At 38.6% G+C, this 19,415-nt stretch overlaps 1 protein-coding gene across 21 annotated transcripts in view; it reads left to right on the top strand.

The window, feature by feature from the left end:
- Window positions 1-19,415, top strand: part of LOC141506210 (protocadherin gamma-C5-like) — a 221,695-nt gene that overhangs the window by 138,304 nt on the left and 63,976 nt on the right. The window contains exon 1 of one of the 21 annotated variants that reach the window (XM_074212764.1): window positions 5-4,019. The exons of 19 other annotated variants lie outside the window; for them this stretch is intronic. In XM_074212764.1, the coding sequence (XP_074068865.1) occupies window positions 1,599-4,019 (2,421 nt within the window). In that variant the 5' untranslated portion in view covers window positions 5-1,598. One more of the 21 variants, XM_074212767.1, reaches the window with a different exon arrangement.

Below are 19,415 nucleotides of genomic sequence, written 5' to 3'. Positions count from 1 at the left end.
AAGTTTTTGACCTTCTTGAATATAACTAATTTTTTTTCTGAATTTTCCCAGGCCTTTTCATTTTAAATGTAATTGTGCCAGAAGATTTGAAAGGCACACTAATTCTTCCTATCCAATAAGACACTTTTGCTATGTATTTGCACTTATGCTACTAGTTGCTGCTGTTTTCATTAGTCCAAAGGGTAAATCTGAGATACTCTCACGTATGATTCAAGTTTTAGATGGAATATTGCTCATTATTCTCTTCTTCATTTCTAAGAGCCACCTGATACTTTTATTAAATACTAAATAACAAGATTAATTCTGAGAAACTGTTTCATTCATATTTAGTTTAACAAACATTTCCAAAGGAAATTAGTTATCTCAGAAAAAACTCATTTAGATATATAAAATCAGTTTAGACAAGAGATCAGCCTTTGTATGTTTCATAGCTATGGTAAAGTTGGGAAGTTCGACTGCTGAAGACAGGGAACCGATTTCTAATTTTTCTATAGTAAAATCGTCGTATTCTCCAGGGTAGACTTAGAGCGGTGGCCTCCATTAGCAAAATGCAACCCACCATGCAAGCAGTTCTGTGGACCCCTCCAAAAAGGCAACATCTCCTTTTCTCGATTCTAGAATGATTGCACACTTTGCTTAAATTTCTTTTTCTGCTCCCTTCGCCATTGCCAATCTCATCGTAACCCAACAGCAATCTAATTTAGTGCAGATTTGTGGAATGTATTCAGAAAAGATAATAGCATTAGCAACAATTGAGTCATTCATGTATGATGTTTCTAATTAGTATACAAAATCCTTTGAAGAACACAAACCATAAAGTTGAGAAATGAAATGATCACAAAGTAGCTACTTACAATCATCTCGTGAAGATAAAGATATGGAGAAAACTTTAAAGGTACCAAAAAAAACCCCTTCTCTTTCAAATAGACATTCATCCAAAGAACCCCTGATGAAAAATGCTATCCATTTCCAAGAGAACTAATGAACTCTGAATACAGATTACAGTATACTTTTAAAAAACCTTTATTTTTCTTATTTTAATTTTTACTTTTTTCTTTTGCAACATGGCCAAGATGAAAATTTTGCATGACTTCACATACATATTCCATATAAAATTGTTGTCTTCTCAAAGAGAAGGGTGAAACGGAGAGAGAATTTGGAACTCAAAATTTGTTAGAATGTATATTAAAATTTTTTCATGTCTGGAAAATATTTAACAAAATAAATATAAATAGATTTTTAAAAAAAGACGTTCAACTTCTGAAGTCTTGATTAACCAAGGATACCAGAGACAGACACTAAGCATGGAAAGGGAAAAAAAGCCCATTCTAAAACTCCAAGTTTGTGCAATAATTGGTGAGGACTCTGAGCGCCGCTGTTCACCAATCAGGGAGAGATATAAAGGGAGAGATCCAGTCTGATCCTGCCCACGCCTATCTCGCAAAGCACGAGCAGAACCGAAGATCAAGCTCAGGGGCTCGCGGAGATTTAATACGTCCCAGTTCGGAACTTGGTTGTGGTTTCTGTCCGCTCAAGAGGAGGTCCAGACCGAATTTGGATAAAAGAACAGAGAAGGCGGTTAGGCAGGAAACAACGAAATGACTGCATTACACAGGCTACAGGCCAGCAGAGGGCGAATCCTATTGTGCTTTCTCCTGGGGCTGCTGTGGAACACCGGGACCGGGCAGATCCATTACTCGGTGCCCGAGGAGATGGAAAAGGGCTCTTTCGTGGGCGACATAGCCAAGGATCTTGGGCTGAAGCCGCGGGAGCTGTCGGAAAGAAGAGCCCGGATTGTTTCCGGAGGTAAGAAGCACCATTTTGCTCTGAATGTCAGAAGCGGCAGCTTAGTCACCGCCGACAGAATAGACAGAGAAGAGCTTTGCATCGGCACCTTAAAGTGCCTTTTAAAGGTGGAGATTCTCCTAGAGGACAAAGTGAAAATTTATGGGATAGAAGTAGAAGTGACTGACATTAATGATAATGCTCCACGCTTTCAGGAAGATGAAGTAGACATAGAAGTGAGCGAACAGGCAGTCCTGGGAATGAAATTTCCTCTTCCTAATGCTTGGGATTTGGACGTGGGAGTGAACGGTCTCCAGACCTATCAACTGAGCCCAAACCGTCACTTCTCTCTGCATGTGCAAAGCAAAGCAGATGGGGCCAAGTACCCGGAGCTGGTACTGGAGCGGGCCCTGGACCGGGAAGAAGAACCTGTACACTACCTCATCCTCACGGCTTCGGATGGAGGAGAACCTAACCGATCCGGTACCGCTCGAGTCCGCGTGATTGTCCTCGATGCGAATGACAACGCTCCAGTGTTTACTCAGTCCGTATACAGCATCAGCATTCCCGAGAACGTGGAGGTGGGAACATGGCTGCTCACAGTGAATGCCACAGATCCGGATGAAGGAGTCAACGGAGAAGTGACCTATTTCTGGAATATCCACAACAAAACCAAACAGATTTTTGAGTTGGACAGTCAATCAGGTAGAATCTCGACAATAGGGAAACTGAACCATGAAGAATCAGGGTTCTACGAGATGGAAGTGCAAGCTAAAGATAATGCGGGGTTTTTTGCAAGAGCGAATGTATTGGTGACAGTTGTGGATGTGAATGACAATGCTCCGGAAGTGACCATCACCTCTTTGACTACCTCTATCCCGGAAGGCTCTCCTTTAGGGACAGTCATTGCCCTTTTAAATGTACACGATCAAGACTCCGGAGAAAATGGTCAAGTTACTTGTTCCATCTCACATGATCTGTCCTTTAAGTTAGAAAAAAATTTTGGAAATTATTTCAGTTTGGTGACAAACATAGCCCTGGACAGGGAACAGGTTTCAATATACAATATTACTGTGACAGCCACAGATCTCGGGTCTCCACCTCTTTCCACAGACACTCACATCACCCTGAACGTGGCCGACATCAACGACAACCCACCTTCATTCAGTCAAACTTCGTACTCTGCTTACATTCGGGAAAATAATCCAAGAGGCTCTTCCATTTATTCAGTGACTGCCAGCGATCCAGACAGCGAAGAGAATGCCCAAATCACTTACACGATAGCTAATGATATCTTCCAAGGAGATCCTCTCTCTTCCTATGTCTCCATTAATTCGGAGACTGGTGTCGTCTATGCTTTGCAATCTTTTGATTATGAAAAATTCCGGGACTTGCAGCTACGAGTGACAGCTACGGACTCAGGGGAGCCGCCTCTCCACAACAATGTGTCTCTAACTCTGTTCATCCTGGATCAGAATGACAACGCCCCAGAAATCCTGTATCCCACTTTCCCCACTGATGGCTCTAGAGGGGTAGAGTTGGCTCCGCGCTCTGCAGAGCCAGGTTACCTGGTGACCAAGGTGGTAGCAGTGGATGGAGATTCAGGCCAGAACGCCTGGCTCTTCTATCACCTGCTCAAGGCCACAGAACCTGGACTTTTTTCTGTGGGCCTGCACAATGGTGAGATCAGGACTGCTCGGTTATTCCTCGACAAAGATGCCCTCAAACAGAATCTTGTGGTGGCAGTCACAGACAAGGGTGAGCCACCCCTCTCTGCCACTGTCAGTGTCACAGTTGTTGTCGCAGACAGCATTCCTGAGATTCTTTCGGATCTCAGCATCATGGAGATCCCAGAGACCTACGATAACTCGAAACTCACACTCTACCTTGTTATCTCAGTTGCCTCAGTTTCTTGCTTATTCTTTGCCTTTATTATTACTTTATTGGCACTCAGGCTACGCAGGTGGTGGAAGTCTCAACTATTAGGGGTGGGTAGTGACAAATTTGGAGTAGTTCCTGCCTCCCAGTTTGTGGATGCAGATGGAGTTCGAGCTTTTCTTCAGTCATATTCTCATGAGGTTTCTCTTACCACTGACTCTCGGAAGAGTCAACTGGTCTTTCCTCAGCCCAACTATGCAGACACACTCCTAAGTCTGCAGAGCTCTGATAAAAATACACCTCTTTTGTTTTCCGGTGATTCAGAATTTTGTAAAGGGGATCAAAATATCGTTCAGGTGAGTTAATTTCTTTGTCATTTTACCACCGTGCAAGGTTAGCAAAACCCTCCTTTATCTTGAATAAAAGTAGATGTATATTAAATTTCGTTTAAAATAAGTCTGAAACCTACATGTACATCATAGGAAAATTTCCTTAACTTTCTTGTGAAGTTCACCAAAAGCAATATATAGCCTCCATTTCTTACATCATGAAGTACTTTGTTGACCATTTATTTGGTGGTGGCAAGAGAAGTGTCTAGTAATTGTTTTACTGATATTTGCATGGTTGACAGAAATCAATGCAGTTATACTTGAAGATCATATTGATCCTCCTAGAATACATAATATAATAATAACAATGATACTGATATATCTCCTTTAAAATAGTACATTCAGTTTTGCAAAGTACTTGGGATATATTGTCTTAGTTGAAAAAAGTCAAGTTATTTAACATTTTAAGTTTAACAATTTTCTAAGATTTCCTTTGTTTCTAGAACTTATAGTGTTTAGATCTGTAGGAAAATGCTGTTTAAGTTTAGCTTATTTCTTTCTTGGTATTTAAAATGAAGATACCTTTAAAGTCACTGAGGGCACCCACAAAATCATTGTTTTAAGAAGTTAGCTTGAGATAGTTCCTCCACTTTCTAACTCATCCAGAAGAGTTAGGAGAGTATCTTGAGTTGGGGGGGGGGCATCAAAGAAGGAGATAGTACTTCATAAAGATAGTGGTGTCTAACTAACTTGGTCATTTCTTGAAGGAGAGGAAGTTAACAGAGAGAGAAAGGACATGGGTTAGAAGGTGAGAAAGAGAAGACTATTCCAAGTTTAGATATCAACATAGTCAAAAATATAGAAGTGAAAAAGATCCAAATCCATTGTCTTAGAGCAAGTAAACCAGTTTACCCAGACTATAGAGTACATGAGGGAAGTATTGTGAGATTGCCTGGAATGAGTCACCAAATTGTGAAAATCTTAAATATTTAAGAGGTCTATTGAAGGTTTTGAGCAGAGAAGTGACATGATCTGATCTTTTTCTTATTAAAAAAAGTTATATTAATGTTCTTTTTCTTTATTTTGCTATTCCTTCCTAATGATTTCCTCAATAGACTTTTCTTTGTAACAAAGAAATACAGTTTAGCAAAACACATAAGGACATTAAGTCTAAGAACATATGTTTCATTTGCAATTACATTCTTGTCTCTGATTAGAGTTAGGAATCAAACTTCACTATTGGTCTTCTGAAATAAGGAATTGTCATAGTATTAATCCGAGTTCTTTCAGTGTTTTCCTTTACATTATTGTATTTACTGTGTAAATTTTTCTCCAGGTTCTGCTTGTTTCACTCTGAAAAAATTCCTATGATTCTTTAGTTTCAGTTCTTCATATGTGCTGTTTTTTAATAGATGGTTATTTCTTTTGTAGTATTCTTAGCATGCAATGAATGTGCTTTTAAAATCATTATTCTCCTAAGAAACCCTGATAGTGCCAATCTTTGAGCTAACTGATTCTCAAAGAAAACCCTAAATTGAAGGACAGAAGGGATTGGGAAGGGAGTAATTCTTGTCAGGTTAGAAATGTTCCACTTACAAAATGGTAGCCTCCTTAGAACCAGCTTAGCCATCTCCCCCCCCCCCCACCTCCAGGAAATAAAAAATAATGAGGAAAAATATGTTTAAATCCATAGTTTTAGTCCATCAGTTCTCTTATCTGGATGTGAATAGTATTTTAAATTGAGTCCTTTGGATCATTGTATTGACCGCACTAAGTCTTTCCTGAACTTCACCTTTCAGTGATTTAAACTATGTCGAATGGGAGCAGGGGATACTGTGTAGATTGTTCTCTTGATTCTGCTCACTTTATTTTGCATCAGTTCATATGTCTTTCCAAGTTTTTTTCTGAAACCATCCCCTTCATCATTTCTTACAGTATAATAGTATTCCATCACATTCACATGCCATAACTTGTCCAACTATCCCATGATTGAAGGACATCTCAATTCCCAATTCTTTGGGAAAGAAGAAAGTGAAGGAAGGAAGAGACCTGCTATAAATGTTGTTCTTGGGATACAGATCTAGTAGTCATAGTGGTAGGTCAAAGGATATGTATGCACAGGTTTATATCCCTATGGACATGGTTTAAATTGTTCTCCAGAATGGCTGACCTAAAATACCCCTTTTTTCAATCCCCTCTTTTTTTATTCTCTGTCAGTTTAGTTAGTCTGATTAGTATACATCTCTCAAAGTTTCTAGATAGAGCTTAGAGACTCTAAAGTGATCAATATTTTGAAAGTGAATATCCTGACCCAGAAGATTCACTATTCTGAGCTCTCATAGGAACTTCAACATCATTCCAACCAACCATCTCATTAAATATCCACTTCCAGACTAGAACATTCTACACTTTCAGAAGTAGAAAGAAGAAAAAAAATTCACCACCAAATAAACTTCAAGACTACATCAAAACATTTCAAAAACGTGGGCATCTAGATGGCACAAAGTGACGGTCCTGAAGTCATGTTCATCTTCCTAAGTTCAAATCTGGTCCCAGACACTTTCTTAGCTGTGTAACTCGGGGAAAATCACTTAACCTTGCTTGCCTCGGTTTCCTCATCTATAAAATGAACTAGAGAAGGAAATGGCAAATTACTTCAGTATCTCTTTCAAGAAAATCTGAAATGATGTCAAGAAAATTCAGAAACGACTGAACAACAAAAAAAGACTAGAAATCCAGGAAACACCAAGATGTAATAAACTCTTCAGGAATCCTTTGCCCAGCCAATAGAATTATATCATCTTACTTCAAGAGCAGTTTCATAAGAGAAAGGATTCTGTTTGCACTCAGTTTGCACTCTGGACTCCTGGTGGCGCACTTACTTAATTACAGGAGTGCAGTTCTAGAAAAGAGACTCCAAGTGCCGCTGTCCACCAATACCGAGCCAGAACTGCGACTCGCGATCTATTGGAGGACATTCCTATAGGGTAATTTCCTGCACCGGCCCACGGCTCTCATCAGCTAGGCGACTCATTCTTTAATAAATGGAGCTTTCTTTTCAACAAGACTTGCTCCGGATCCTCTGAACAATAGACACTGAGTAGTGACCATTCTTTGCTGTGGGGGGAGTCTTAAAATCCAGAAATGCTTTGAAGTGTGACTTCCCTAACCTGGAAAGGCAGAGGTACCAAGAGCCCGAGAGATGGGAAGCAGTGCTGGGCAGAGGGGCTGGCCGCTCAAGAGGCAAGTACTGTTTCCTTTCTTGGCGTCTTTGTTGTGCCGCGCGCTTTCACAGCAGATTCGCTACTCAGTTCCCGAGGAAATGGCGAAAGGGTCGGTGGTGGGGAACCTCGCCAAGGATCTGGGACTAAAGGTCCATGATTTATCCTCTCGGAAACTCCGGGTTAGTGGAGAAAAAGAATTCTTTAGTGTGAGCTCAGAGAGAGGGGATTTACTTGTTAGGAACAGAATAGACAGGGAGCAGATATGCCCCCAAGCAAGAGTTTGTGCTCTGACGGTAGAAACTGTAGTTGAAAATCCCTTAAATGTTTTTCATATTAATGTGGAAATTGAAGATGTAAATGACAATCCGCCCCAGTTCAAGAGAAACGTCATCAATTTAAACATTTCTGAGTCTACTCTGCCAGGTGCGAAATTTGCATTAGAACCCGCCCATGATCCAGATACGGGACTCAATTCCCTACAAACTTATTACCTAAGCACCAGCCCTGTATTTTCCTTCGAAGTAAAAAAGAAAAAAGATGGCAGTAAATATGCTGAACTTGTGTTAGAGAAACTTCTAGACAGGGAAAAGCAAAGTTCCTATCACTTGGTCCTGAGTGCCGTGGATGGCGGGAACCCAGCCCGAAGCGGCACAGCTCAGATCAGAATCAATGTCACAGACGCCAATGATAATGCCCCTATCTTCAGTCAGGATGTCTACAGGGTCAGTTTACTGGAGAATCTGCCCCCAGGCTCATCTGTGCTGCGTGTGACGGCCACGGACAAGGATGAGGGGGTCTATGCAGAAATCACTTTTTCCTTCGACCGCTCTTTCCAAAGAGAATGGCCAGTCTTTTCTCTGGACCCAAATAGCGGGGAAATTACAACTCTAGAAAGCCTAGACTTTGAAAATACCAAAGACTACTCAATAGTATTGGAAGCGAGGGATGGGGGAGGTCTGGTTGCTCAATGCACCGTAGAAATTGAAGTTCTGGATGTAAATGACAACTTCCCAGAAGTTATATTCACTTCCATTTCAGCACTGATTCCTGAAGATTGTTCACCTGGGACAGTGGTAGCTTTGGTGAAAACACCAGACCGAGATTCCGGAGTCAATGGGGAGGTCACGTGCCACGTGGAGGAAAATGCACCTTTCAGACTAGAGTTGTCTTCCCGGAACTACTACAAGCTGCTGACAGATGAACCTCTAGACCGAGAGCAAACCCCACAGTATAACATTACAGTCACTGCTACCGACAAGGGAAAGCCCCCTCTGTCCACCAGCAAAACCCTCACTCTGCACATAGCTGACGTCAATGATAACCCCCCAGTTTTCCTCCAGCCTTCCTACGTTGTTTATGTCCCAGAGAACAACCCCTCTGGAGCTTCCATCGCAAGTGTCTCAGCCTCTGACCCAGACCTGGAGGGCAATGGAAGAGTGTCCTATTCCATCATCAGCAGTGACCTGGCCCCTCTGCCTCTGTCGTCCTACGTGTCAGTAAATAGCCATAGCGGGGCCATCTTTGCTCAGCGTTCCTTCGACTATGAGCAGGTCCGCACCTTCGAGCTGACGCTGCAGGCCAGTGACGCTGGTTCTCCGGTCCTTTGTGCCAATGTCACCCTGCAAGTATTCATCTTAGACCGCAATGACAACGCCCCGAACATCCTCTACCCGGCTCTGGGCCCTGACAGATCGGCCCTCTTCGACATGGTCCCTCGCTCTGCCGAGCCAGGATACTTGGTCACCAAGGTGGTGGCGGTGGACCCAGACTCCGGACACAATGCCTGGCTGGCTTACCGCGTGCTGCAGGCCACGGATCCCGGACTCTTTAGCCTGGGTTTGCGCACAGGTGAGATCAGGACTGCTAGGGCTTTGTCTGAAAGAGATGCTGTCCGGCATCGCCTTTTAGTCTCTGTGCAGGATGGAGGCCAGCCCCCTCTGTCGGCCACCGTGGCTCTGCACCTGGTCTTTGCTGACAGTCTGCAAGAGGCAATGCCAGAGTTGAAAGAGGAGCTCTCCGAAGATTTATCCACACATTGGAAAGTTAATTTTTTTCTGGTCATTGCATTGGCTTTGGTATCTTTTGTATTCCTCCTGGCTGTAGTATTTGTGCTGGTTTTTAAGTGCCGAAAACCCAAACAGCACCTAGTATTGGATTCTCCTCCCACTGATCTTTATTCTAGTCTGGGACCCACAGTCACCAATAAATGTAGCAATGGAACATTGACATTGCCATATTCCTATGAAGTGTGTCTTGCCTCGGATCCGGGACAGAGTGAATTCACTTTTCTGAAAACAGACACAACAGACTTGAAGGGCAATCTCACAGCTTACGTCAGCTCCAGGGTTGGTGGTCAGCCTGAACTCAGGGACCAGTACTCTCCCTCTAAGGTGAGGTTCTTGTTTGTTCTAAGGTCAAAGGCAAGCCATCATAATTGTTTTTCTCTGTCATTCAGAACCCATCCTGCCTGACAATTTGATGCCTCATTAAATACACCCCAGCTCCTGATTCTCTGATTTTCATTCATTGCAAAGTATGAACTACAGAAACCCCTAAGTAGAGGCTCTCTTTAACCTTGATTTGGAGGACTTAAGTATAGTATCTTTTCACTTTCTCCCTCTTTGCCTTTTCCTTTCTTATTTCTCTTGTTCTGGTTGTGAGGCACCTACTTTTTAGCTAAAAAATGTCAAAGAGGATCAACAATTGTTGATTCCATTCTTTCTCAGAATAAGTGGAAGATGCTCAAGGTGCTTAATGACATTAAATTCCTACTCTCCATCCAGAGACTGAAGGTGAATCGTTGGCCAAAATTCGGTAACATTTTTATTTCTTAAAAAAAAAAAGATTAAAGGGACGGCTAGGTAGTGCAGTGGGTAGAGTGCCAGCCCTAGAGACAGGAGTACCTGAGTTCAAATCCAGCCTCAGACACTTAATAATTATCTAGCTGTGTGGCCTTGGGCAAGTCACTCAACCCCACTGCCTTGCAAAAAAAAGCTAAACTAAAAAAAGATTAATATGATAGTATATTAATCTGATACTTTTGATGAGCTAAAGAAAGTGGACTTCTTGGACTCTAGCTAATACTGGAGTTAGAATGAAACAAAATCAAACTATTCACTAAACTTTTCTCTGAGAAACATATTCAGACACTTTTAACAGTAACTACTTTTATGGTAGTTTATTTCATTTTGCTTTTTTCTCTCATAGCTATGTTTACTATAATATCAGCAATGATCATACTCTACCCAACAAAATGTTAGAATCTTTTTTCCTTCTTCTTGACAGTACATTACTCTCTTCTTTATTTCTGACCATTTGAAAGCATAGAAGAGTTGCCTTTCAATGGAAAGTTAAATTTTTCTTCCTAGACATGTCAAAAATACAACTCTTTCTCTTTTTGAATAAGTTTAATTTTTTACCCCATAGTTTTGAAACTTCAGTTTCCTTCTCCTTCCCCTTCCAGAGAGCCATTCCATATAACAAGTGATATTTTTAAGGATAAAAAATGAATAATCAGCATAACTGAACAGTACATTGAAAAAAATGCAGAAAATGTGTGCAGTAAGATTGTTTTCTCATTTCTTCTTTTGAGTCATACCTGTATTTGTAATTTTACAACATTAATCTTTGATTGTATGTATGATCTCCCCCTTTACATTGTTTTATTCTATTGTATATTTTTTCTTGACTCTGCCTTCTTAATTTTGAATCAGTTCATAAATATCTTTTGATACTTTTCTGTATTTATCACATTCATAATTTCTTACAGTGCATTACTATGTACTGTAGTTTGTTTAATCATCCCCCAGTTGATGGACATCTGTCTTGTTTATAAAATTTTTTAGCAAAAAGAGTTCTTCTAAGTATTTTAATCTATATAGGGGATTTCTTCTTATTCATAACCTTCTTGAGTCATTGGGTTATAATAATCTTGATAATGTAATCTCTGGGTTAAAGGGTTTGAAAATTTTAATCTCCTTGCACAATTCCAAATCACTTTCCAAGGTGGTTACATGGATTCACAGCTCTATCAATAAGACACCAGTGACTCTATTTTGTCCCAACCCCTCCAGCAAAGACTGTTGAGTTTTTTTAGGGTCAATTTCCAAGGTCTGAGGTAAAATTTTAAGCGTTTTTTTGACATGAAAAAATAACTATTATTAGTGATTTGGAACATCCTTTCAGTAGTCAATAGTTTGCATCAATTGTAAAAGGCCTGCCTTCTCAACAAGTTTAGCAACAAAAGTTAAGGAGACAGGGGATGATAGCAAAAGTGGATGAATCAAGTGAGTATGTTTTGAAGTTGGTGGAGAATTGGATATGTTTTTAGGGAGCAAAACAACAGCCAGTAGTGTGTTTTTTTTTCCTGTTTCTTAATTCAATTGATTTTATCTACATAGAGATTTTTAGTTTCTTGTAATTAATTTTTTTGCTTGCTTTTTTGTTTGCTTTTGGTTTTTTTGCAAGGCAATAGGGTTAAGTGACTTTGTCAAGCTAGGTAATTTTTAAGTGAGGTTGGATGCCAACACTCTATCTATTGGGCCACCTACATGCCCCTCTTGTAATTAATATTGTGTATTTTATCTTTTGAAATTTCCTCTATTCCTTATTTGATTAAGAATATATCTCCTGGGGTGGCTAGGTGGCATAGTGGATAAAGCACCAGCCCTGGAGTCAGGAGTACCTGGGTTCAAATCTGGCCTTAGACACTTAATAATTAGCTAGCTGTGTGGCCTTCGGCAAGCCACTTAACCCTATTTGCCTTGCAAAAACCTAAAAAAAATCTCCTACCCATATTTGTAATAGGTATATAATCTACATCTCTTTTAATTTTTATAGTGTGATTTTTAATATCAAGATCACGTTTCCATTTAGAAGTTATTATAGAATATGATTTAAGGTATTATTCTGTACTGAATTTGTCCAGATTTCTTCTGTGTTCTTATCAGCTTTTATCAAACAAGGAGTTCTAGCCTAAATAATTTATTTTTTCCAGTTTTACAAATGATTATTGAGTTCCATTGTGATTCTCCTTTATCTGTTCCATTGATTTACCTGTTTTTTTAAAACCAATGTCAGATGGCATTGATAACAACTGCTTTACCATATAGTTTGAAGTGCAAAAATGCTATTCTCTTTTCATCCCTACCTCTTTTTCATATTTCCATTGATATTCCAGATATTTTGTTTCTCTGAATTAGTTGTCATTAATTTTTATCAAATTCTATATATCCTTTTGCTAATTTGATTGGCATGACATGGCATTACAATTTATATTAACTTTTGTAACACAGTCATCTTTTTTTATTATTGGCATAGTCTAGCCAAGAGTGCTGAATATTCTTTCATTCATTTAAATCGTTCTTTATTTCTTTTTTTTTAGGTTTTCAGGAGTACCTGAGTTCAAATCTAGCCTCAGATACTTAATAATTACCTAGCTGTGTGGCCTTGGGCAAACCACTTAACTCCATTTGCCTTGCAAAAACCTTAAACAAAAGCATGCTATAACTGAATCTACACAAGAATTTTGTGAGCTTTGGTAGATTGATCCTTAGATATAGTATGAAATTTGTTATTTGGAATGAGATTTACTTTTCTAATATTGTTTCTCAGATTTTTAAATTATTATGTAGAATTGTTAATTGATTTGGGGGTATTTATTCTGAGAGTTCAACTTGCAACTTTGCTGAAACTATTCTCTCAGTGTTGATTCCCTAGGATCTTCCAAATAAACCATCATGCTATCAGAAAAAAGGGGATAATTTTATCTCCTTTTTGTCTATCTTTACAACTTTGATTTTTTTCCTCTGATCTTATTGCAATTGCTATATTTACAGAACTGTACTAAACACTCTTACTCTTGAGCATATATCTCTCTTAACTCCCAAAACTCAGACAGCCATTCCTCCTTCTCTTTGTATAACCATGAGAGTAATAGTAAAAGAAGTTGGTAAAGATCTTCAAAGATTAGGATTTTTAGCATTTGTATTAGTTGCTCATAAGTGGCTAGTCTTTTTAACCTTTTAAAACTGGAGCTGTAGAAATGACTGAAAATCAGGCTATGCTCTGGCTTCCCACTCAAAGCCCTTGTCTAAATGGAAGAAAATATTTTTCCAAGATTCTACAAAAGGAGATAATAATTTTGCATCTCATGGTTAAGGGAGTTGAGGTAATTTAAATTGCTTTAAATATGACTTCCCAGAATAATGTATATTTGCTTGTATAGAATTTTAATAGGGGCGGCTAGGTGGCTCAATGGATAAAGCACCGGCCCTGGAGTCAGGAGTACCTGGGTTCAAATCCGGCCTCAGACACTTAATAATTACCTAGTTGTGTGGCCTTGGGCAAGCCACTTAACCCCATTTGCCTTGCAAAAACCTAAAAAAAATTTTAATGGCTATTATGTTGATTTTGGTTGGATTTTTTTCCTTTTATGCCTGTCTAGAAGTCATAAAGCTTATTTTTTTATATTTTAATTGATATTTTATTTTATTTTTCCAATTATGTTATGAAAGTTTTTCAACATTCATTCATGTGCATATGCATATTTTTAAGTTATGTTTCTTTTCATTGTCCCTTTCCACCCCCCTCCCCTCAGAAGTGAACAGTACACATTTATGTTTAAACATGTTTACAGATTAGTTATTTTCTGTATGAGGAATTAGGGGAAAGAAAGAAAACCATGACAGGAAAGAAAAACAGTGTTCATTCAGATTCTGTAGGCTTTTCATTTGTTTTTCTACCTCTGGATGTGGATAGTGTTGTCCATAGCAGGTCTCCTAGGATTGTCTTAGTTCTCTGAACTTCTGAGAGGAGCTGCATCCATCAAGGTTGATCAACTCGCAATTTTGTTATTAATGTGTGTGGTGTTCTCTTGGTTCTGCTCCCTTCAGTCAATATCACTTCCTGTTATTCATTCCATGAAAAAGCTTATTTTAAAAAAAGAATAATTGCATTTTGGAGAAAGAAGATCTGGGCTTTGAGTCCCAGCCTGACTACTTACTAGCTGCACAGTCTTAGTATATCACTTGGTGTCTCTTCACCTCAGTTTATTCACCTGTAAAATATTTCCAATTCCTATCTCAAGGAGTTGTTTTAAATGAAAAGTCAAGAAACATTTACTTAATGCCTTCTATATTCTAGTCTTAGGATAGAAAGAAAAGGACCATCCCTGTCATAGAGAAACTCATAATCTAATGAAGCAAAGTACAACTAATTCTGTACAAACAAGCTATGTGTAAAATAAACAGGAAATAAAATAACAGAGGGAAAGTACAAGAGTTAAGAAGGATTAGGAAAGCTTTCTTATAGAAGATAGGGTTTTAACTGGGACTTTCTGGATACCAGAGAATTCAGAAGGTAGAGATAAAAGTCAAAGGCCTGATCAGTGAAAGCAAAGGAGATGGGAGATGATGTGTCCTCAAGGAAAAGGAGTCAAAGTCACTGAGTTGATGACTATATGTATGGTATAAGAAGACTGGAAATGAGGGAGGGAAGTTATGAAAGGCTTTAACAACCAAATATTATGTTTGATTCTGGAGACAATAGAGTCACTTGTGTTTATCAAACAGGGGAGTGGTGATGTGATCAGACCTGGGTTTTAGGAAAATCACGCTGACAGCTGAGTGGAGATTGGACTGAAGTGGGGAAAGACATGTGTCAGGGAAACTAATCAGTAGGCTATTACAATAGTTCAGATTTGAGGTGAAAACCTGCGGTAGGGTAGTGGCAGTGTTAAAGGAGAAAAGGGAGAATATTTTAGAAAATTTGCAAAGGCAAAATTGATAGGCCACATCAATTGATTGGCTATGAAAGATGAGAGAGAAAGAAGAGTCAAGGATAACACCTAGATGAGAACCTGAAGGACTAAGAGGGTGGTGATGTACTGAATAATAATTGAGAAATTCATAAGGGAGGGAGGTTTTGGGGAAAAGATACGAAGTTCAAGTTTGGGATTTGTTGATAGCTAATTCAAAGTATCCAATAGGAAGTTGGAAATGCAAGATTGTAGATCATCAAAGAAGTTAGGACTGAATAAATAGATTTGAGAATTACCAATATAGAGATGATAATTGAATATACAGAAGTGGATAAGATAATTTTTGTGAATTCGTATAGAGGGAGAAAGGAAGAAAGTCAGAAAAGAGACCTGTGGGTCATCTGCATAATCAGATGTGACCTGGACAATGATTCAACAAAGGATACTGAGGAGTCAGGAAACAAAAGAGAGGGGGGCAGGAGAGAGAGAGAGAGAGAGAGAGAGAGAGAGAGAGAACAGTGGTGCTCCAAAAAATCTGGAAAGAAGAAAAATATCAAGAAGAGAGCAATTGACTGTGACAAGAGGTCAAGAAAGTTGAGGTTTGAGAAAAGATTCCAAATTTGACAATTAAGAGATCATTAGTAACTTTGGAGAGTGCAGTTTCAGTACAATAATGACTTCAGACACTACAGGTAGATGACTTGCAAGGTGCTTAGTCACAAAAAGCAAGAGAGAGAGATGGAATGATAAATAATATTGGTGAATGGATCAGGTGAGAGTGGTTTGAAGATGGTGGAGACATGTATATGTTTTTAGGCAGTAAGATAAAAGCCAGGCAGTAGATAAAATCAAAGGGTAAGGATACTAAAGGAGATAATCTCTTGATTAAGACAGCATGAAATGGGATAACTTGTGTATAAAGAAGAGTTTGTCTTGGCAAGAAGTAGTATCATCCAATCATGTGAGTTAAGAGTAAAGGATATAATGACAGAACATATATGAACAGTATGAAATAAGAAACAAAGGAGATGTTTTGGTGAATGACCTCAGTTCTCAATGAAATATGAGGCAAGACTCTCAGCTGAGAGAATAATGGAAGTGAAATCCATGAGGAGATTTGAGGAGGGAAGAAAAGGTTTGGAAAAGCTACTGTGGTGAGTGAAATATTGACTTAATGTGAGATGTGTAGAAGTATTCATTGCAGCAGTGATGGCCCAGTTGAGTTTATATAATATAAATTTGTAGTGTATCCATGTAGTGTGGTTTCATGATTTTCTTCTTCATTCAGTAGCACATTCATAGGAACAAAGTGGGTGGTGATCCAAGGCTGAGTCTTGGCAGGGCAAGATCTTTTTTGGGGGAAAGGGGAAATGATCTTTGATAAGAGGAGACAAGAAACTCAACAGAAGAGGATAATGTAAAACTGAACTGGCTCATTTTCAAAAGTTCATGATGGGGAAAAGGGAAAGAGTATAGTTAGTGAATGGTATGATAGCCTGGGGGAGAACTGAAGGTTTGAAATTGGAGGTTATGATGTACACAAAGATTAAATTTTGAAGGGAGAGGTAGACTAATTAAAATAGAAGTGATGCATTTGTGGTGGATGGCAAAATCATCTTTGGGTGTGGCTGAGAGAGGATAGTGGAGTAGGTCATGAGAAATGAGTAATTTAAGGAATTGAGGGGCTAACTATCAGAGGAAATATCAAATCCCTCAATATGATAGTGAAGTTGAAGAGGAAAAATTGTATTCAAATACTGAATTCATTAAGGAAGGAAGGGGACTATCTTGGAAGTTGGAAGCAACAACTACCACAGTTTTGATTGGAAGGTAGGTATCAATTGAGTGAACCTCAAAAGAGAAGAAATTTCTGACTAATCATGATTGGGAGGTATAGCAATAGGAAGCAAGGAGAATTCTACTTCCTCTACCTTGACAAATGTGTAGATAAGAAGGAATGAATTAAAGTATAGCCCATTACTGGAAAAGGGTAATCAGGGAGACTGTCATCTGAAGGTGTCAGTGAGAGCCAAAGATGGAAGGAGGAAGAAATGAAAAGATTTAAAGTGAAAGAAAGTTTGCTGTCTATAGACCAAGAGGCTGTTGTGGAAGGGGTGGGTAGCTTTGGAGTGTGACTTTGGGGAAGGGGGTTTAAGGGAAAAGGAAATAAGAGATCAGGTGGATGGATGGGGACAGTGAATGTGTTTTGAATAATCAAAATCATTGGGATGGAGACAGTATTATGGGGAGGGGTATTGAGAATTTGTTAATCATTAAGGAAAATTTTTAAATTCATTTTCAGTAGTTTCAGGATTTTGCTTCAGAATAAAATGCTTTCAGAACCTTCAGCAGTTTAGGTTAGGGAACCTACCCTTTTCCCTCACCTCTATGGGAACACTCACTAGATGGTATTTTGTGGAAATCTATATATTTGAATTATTATTATTATTATTATTATTATATACAAGGTAACAGAAATACATGAAAATTAAGTGACTTGCTCAGGGATACCTTGTTGGCAAACTAAATTTATTGCTAATTTATATTCAAATTATATATGCAAGTAATGACAAGAGTAAAGAATTGACTACATTTTCTCTCTTATAACAAGATAGACCCAAATAATGTAATAATAGTATTCTACTCAACAAACAGTCCAGAACACTTCTAAAATTAGCTAGATGTCTATTTATAATTTACCTGCAAAGTTTTCCAATATAGAATTGAGCATTTGAATTTCTGTGATATTATTCAATGTGTTCTAGGTTTGATCATATTACTGACTTGGGGAATTTTAATTTTAAAGATGACATGAAAAAATTTTTTAAAGATGGCCTGAAAAAAATAAATAAAATTCATATTTAGGGTGAAAAAATAGAGGGAATAGCTAGGTGGTGCAATGGATAGAACACCAGACCTGGAGTCAGGAGGACCTGAATTCAAATTTGGCCTAGGACACTAAATATTTAATTAGCTGTGTGACTGTGGGCAAGTCACTTAACCCCACTGCTTTGAAAAAAACAGAGAGTAAATGAAATAAAATTAGAAGTTGGTAGAGAGATCTTCCCATTTCTCTCTAGTTGTGCTATTGTAATAGGTCCATGCATGTTGATCCTAAAAGTTACTTAAAATAATCAGATATTTTATCATATTCAGACTTGGTGCCCAATGTGACCAGCTTCTCACACTCAAAGGCAAGAATCTTAGCTACAAAGAGTAGATGTTGGGCTACTATTAATTAAAGGCAGGGAGGCTACAGGCATTTATTAAGCATTTAACTAAGCACTGTGTTAAATACTGTGGAAAGAAATGCAAGTGAAAACAAAGACAGCCCCTATTTCAAGAAGTTTACATTCTAATGGAATGGAAGGCAAGAGATAAAAAGGAAACTGAATACTGGGCGTGCAGGGGAGACACCCATATCATGCTAGTGCAGTCTTCAGAGTCAGAAATGCAGTCAGGAGGGGAAAGTGAATATATCTTCTTCAAGTACATTGGTGTAGGGTTTTTTGGTTTTGGGGATTGTTTTGCAAATATTTTATTCATTTTACATTAAAATACAAAAAAGAAAAATGTTGTCATGTACACAGCAGAATATGAGAGGATTCAGCATCACACAATAAATTTCTGAAATAATATAATAAATATAATATAATATAATATAATAAATTCTAGACATTTTCAAAACTTCTCAGCTTTTCTTTACTTCCTTGTAGGTTTTCTTTGATCTCTGCTGTGCACTTTTTATTTTATTTCCCCCCCCTCCTTTCCCACACCAAACAAGACTACAATTAAATGTGGATATGTACACATACAGACACATATATATATACACACACACGTACATAGATATCTATAAACATAAATTTATACACACATATACACTCATATACAAATATATAAGAACATACTGTGCATATTTCCTCTAGTTATCTTTTTCTCTAAATTCTCTAAATGGATAGTAGTTGGGGTGCACAAGCTTTTTGGTTTTAAGACTTTATTACAGGGGTGGCTAGGTGATGCAGTGGATAAAGCATCGGCCCTGGAGTCAGGAGTAGCTAGGTTGTGCAGTGGATAAAGCATCAGCCCTAGAGTCAGGAGTACCTGGGTTCAAATCCAGTCTCAGACACTTAATAATTACCTAGTTGTGTGGCCTTAAGCAAGCCACTTAATCCCATTTGCCTTGCAAAAAACCTAAAAAAAAGACTTTATTACATTCTTTTTGTTGCTGCTGTTGTTCAATAAGTTTATTGGCTTAATCTGAAAATCTTCATAGAAAATTACAGATTCTGGGGCAGCTAGGTGGCAATGGATAAAGCACTGGCCCTGGAGTCAGGAGTACCCAGGTTCAAATCTGGTCTCAGACACTTAATAATTACCTAGTTGTGTGGCCTTGGGCAAGCCACTTAACCCCATTTGCCTTGCAAAAACCTAAAAAAA

The sequence above is a fragment of the Macrotis lagotis genome, chromosome 1 (genome assembly GCF_037893015.1).
Source record: "Macrotis lagotis isolate mMagLag1 chromosome 1, bilby.v1.9.chrom.fasta, whole genome shotgun sequence".
NCBI classification, from domain to species: domain Eukaryota; kingdom Metazoa; phylum Chordata; class Mammalia; order Peramelemorphia; family Peramelidae; genus Macrotis; species Macrotis lagotis.
This window is presented reverse-complemented; position numbering and strand designations above follow the sequence as displayed.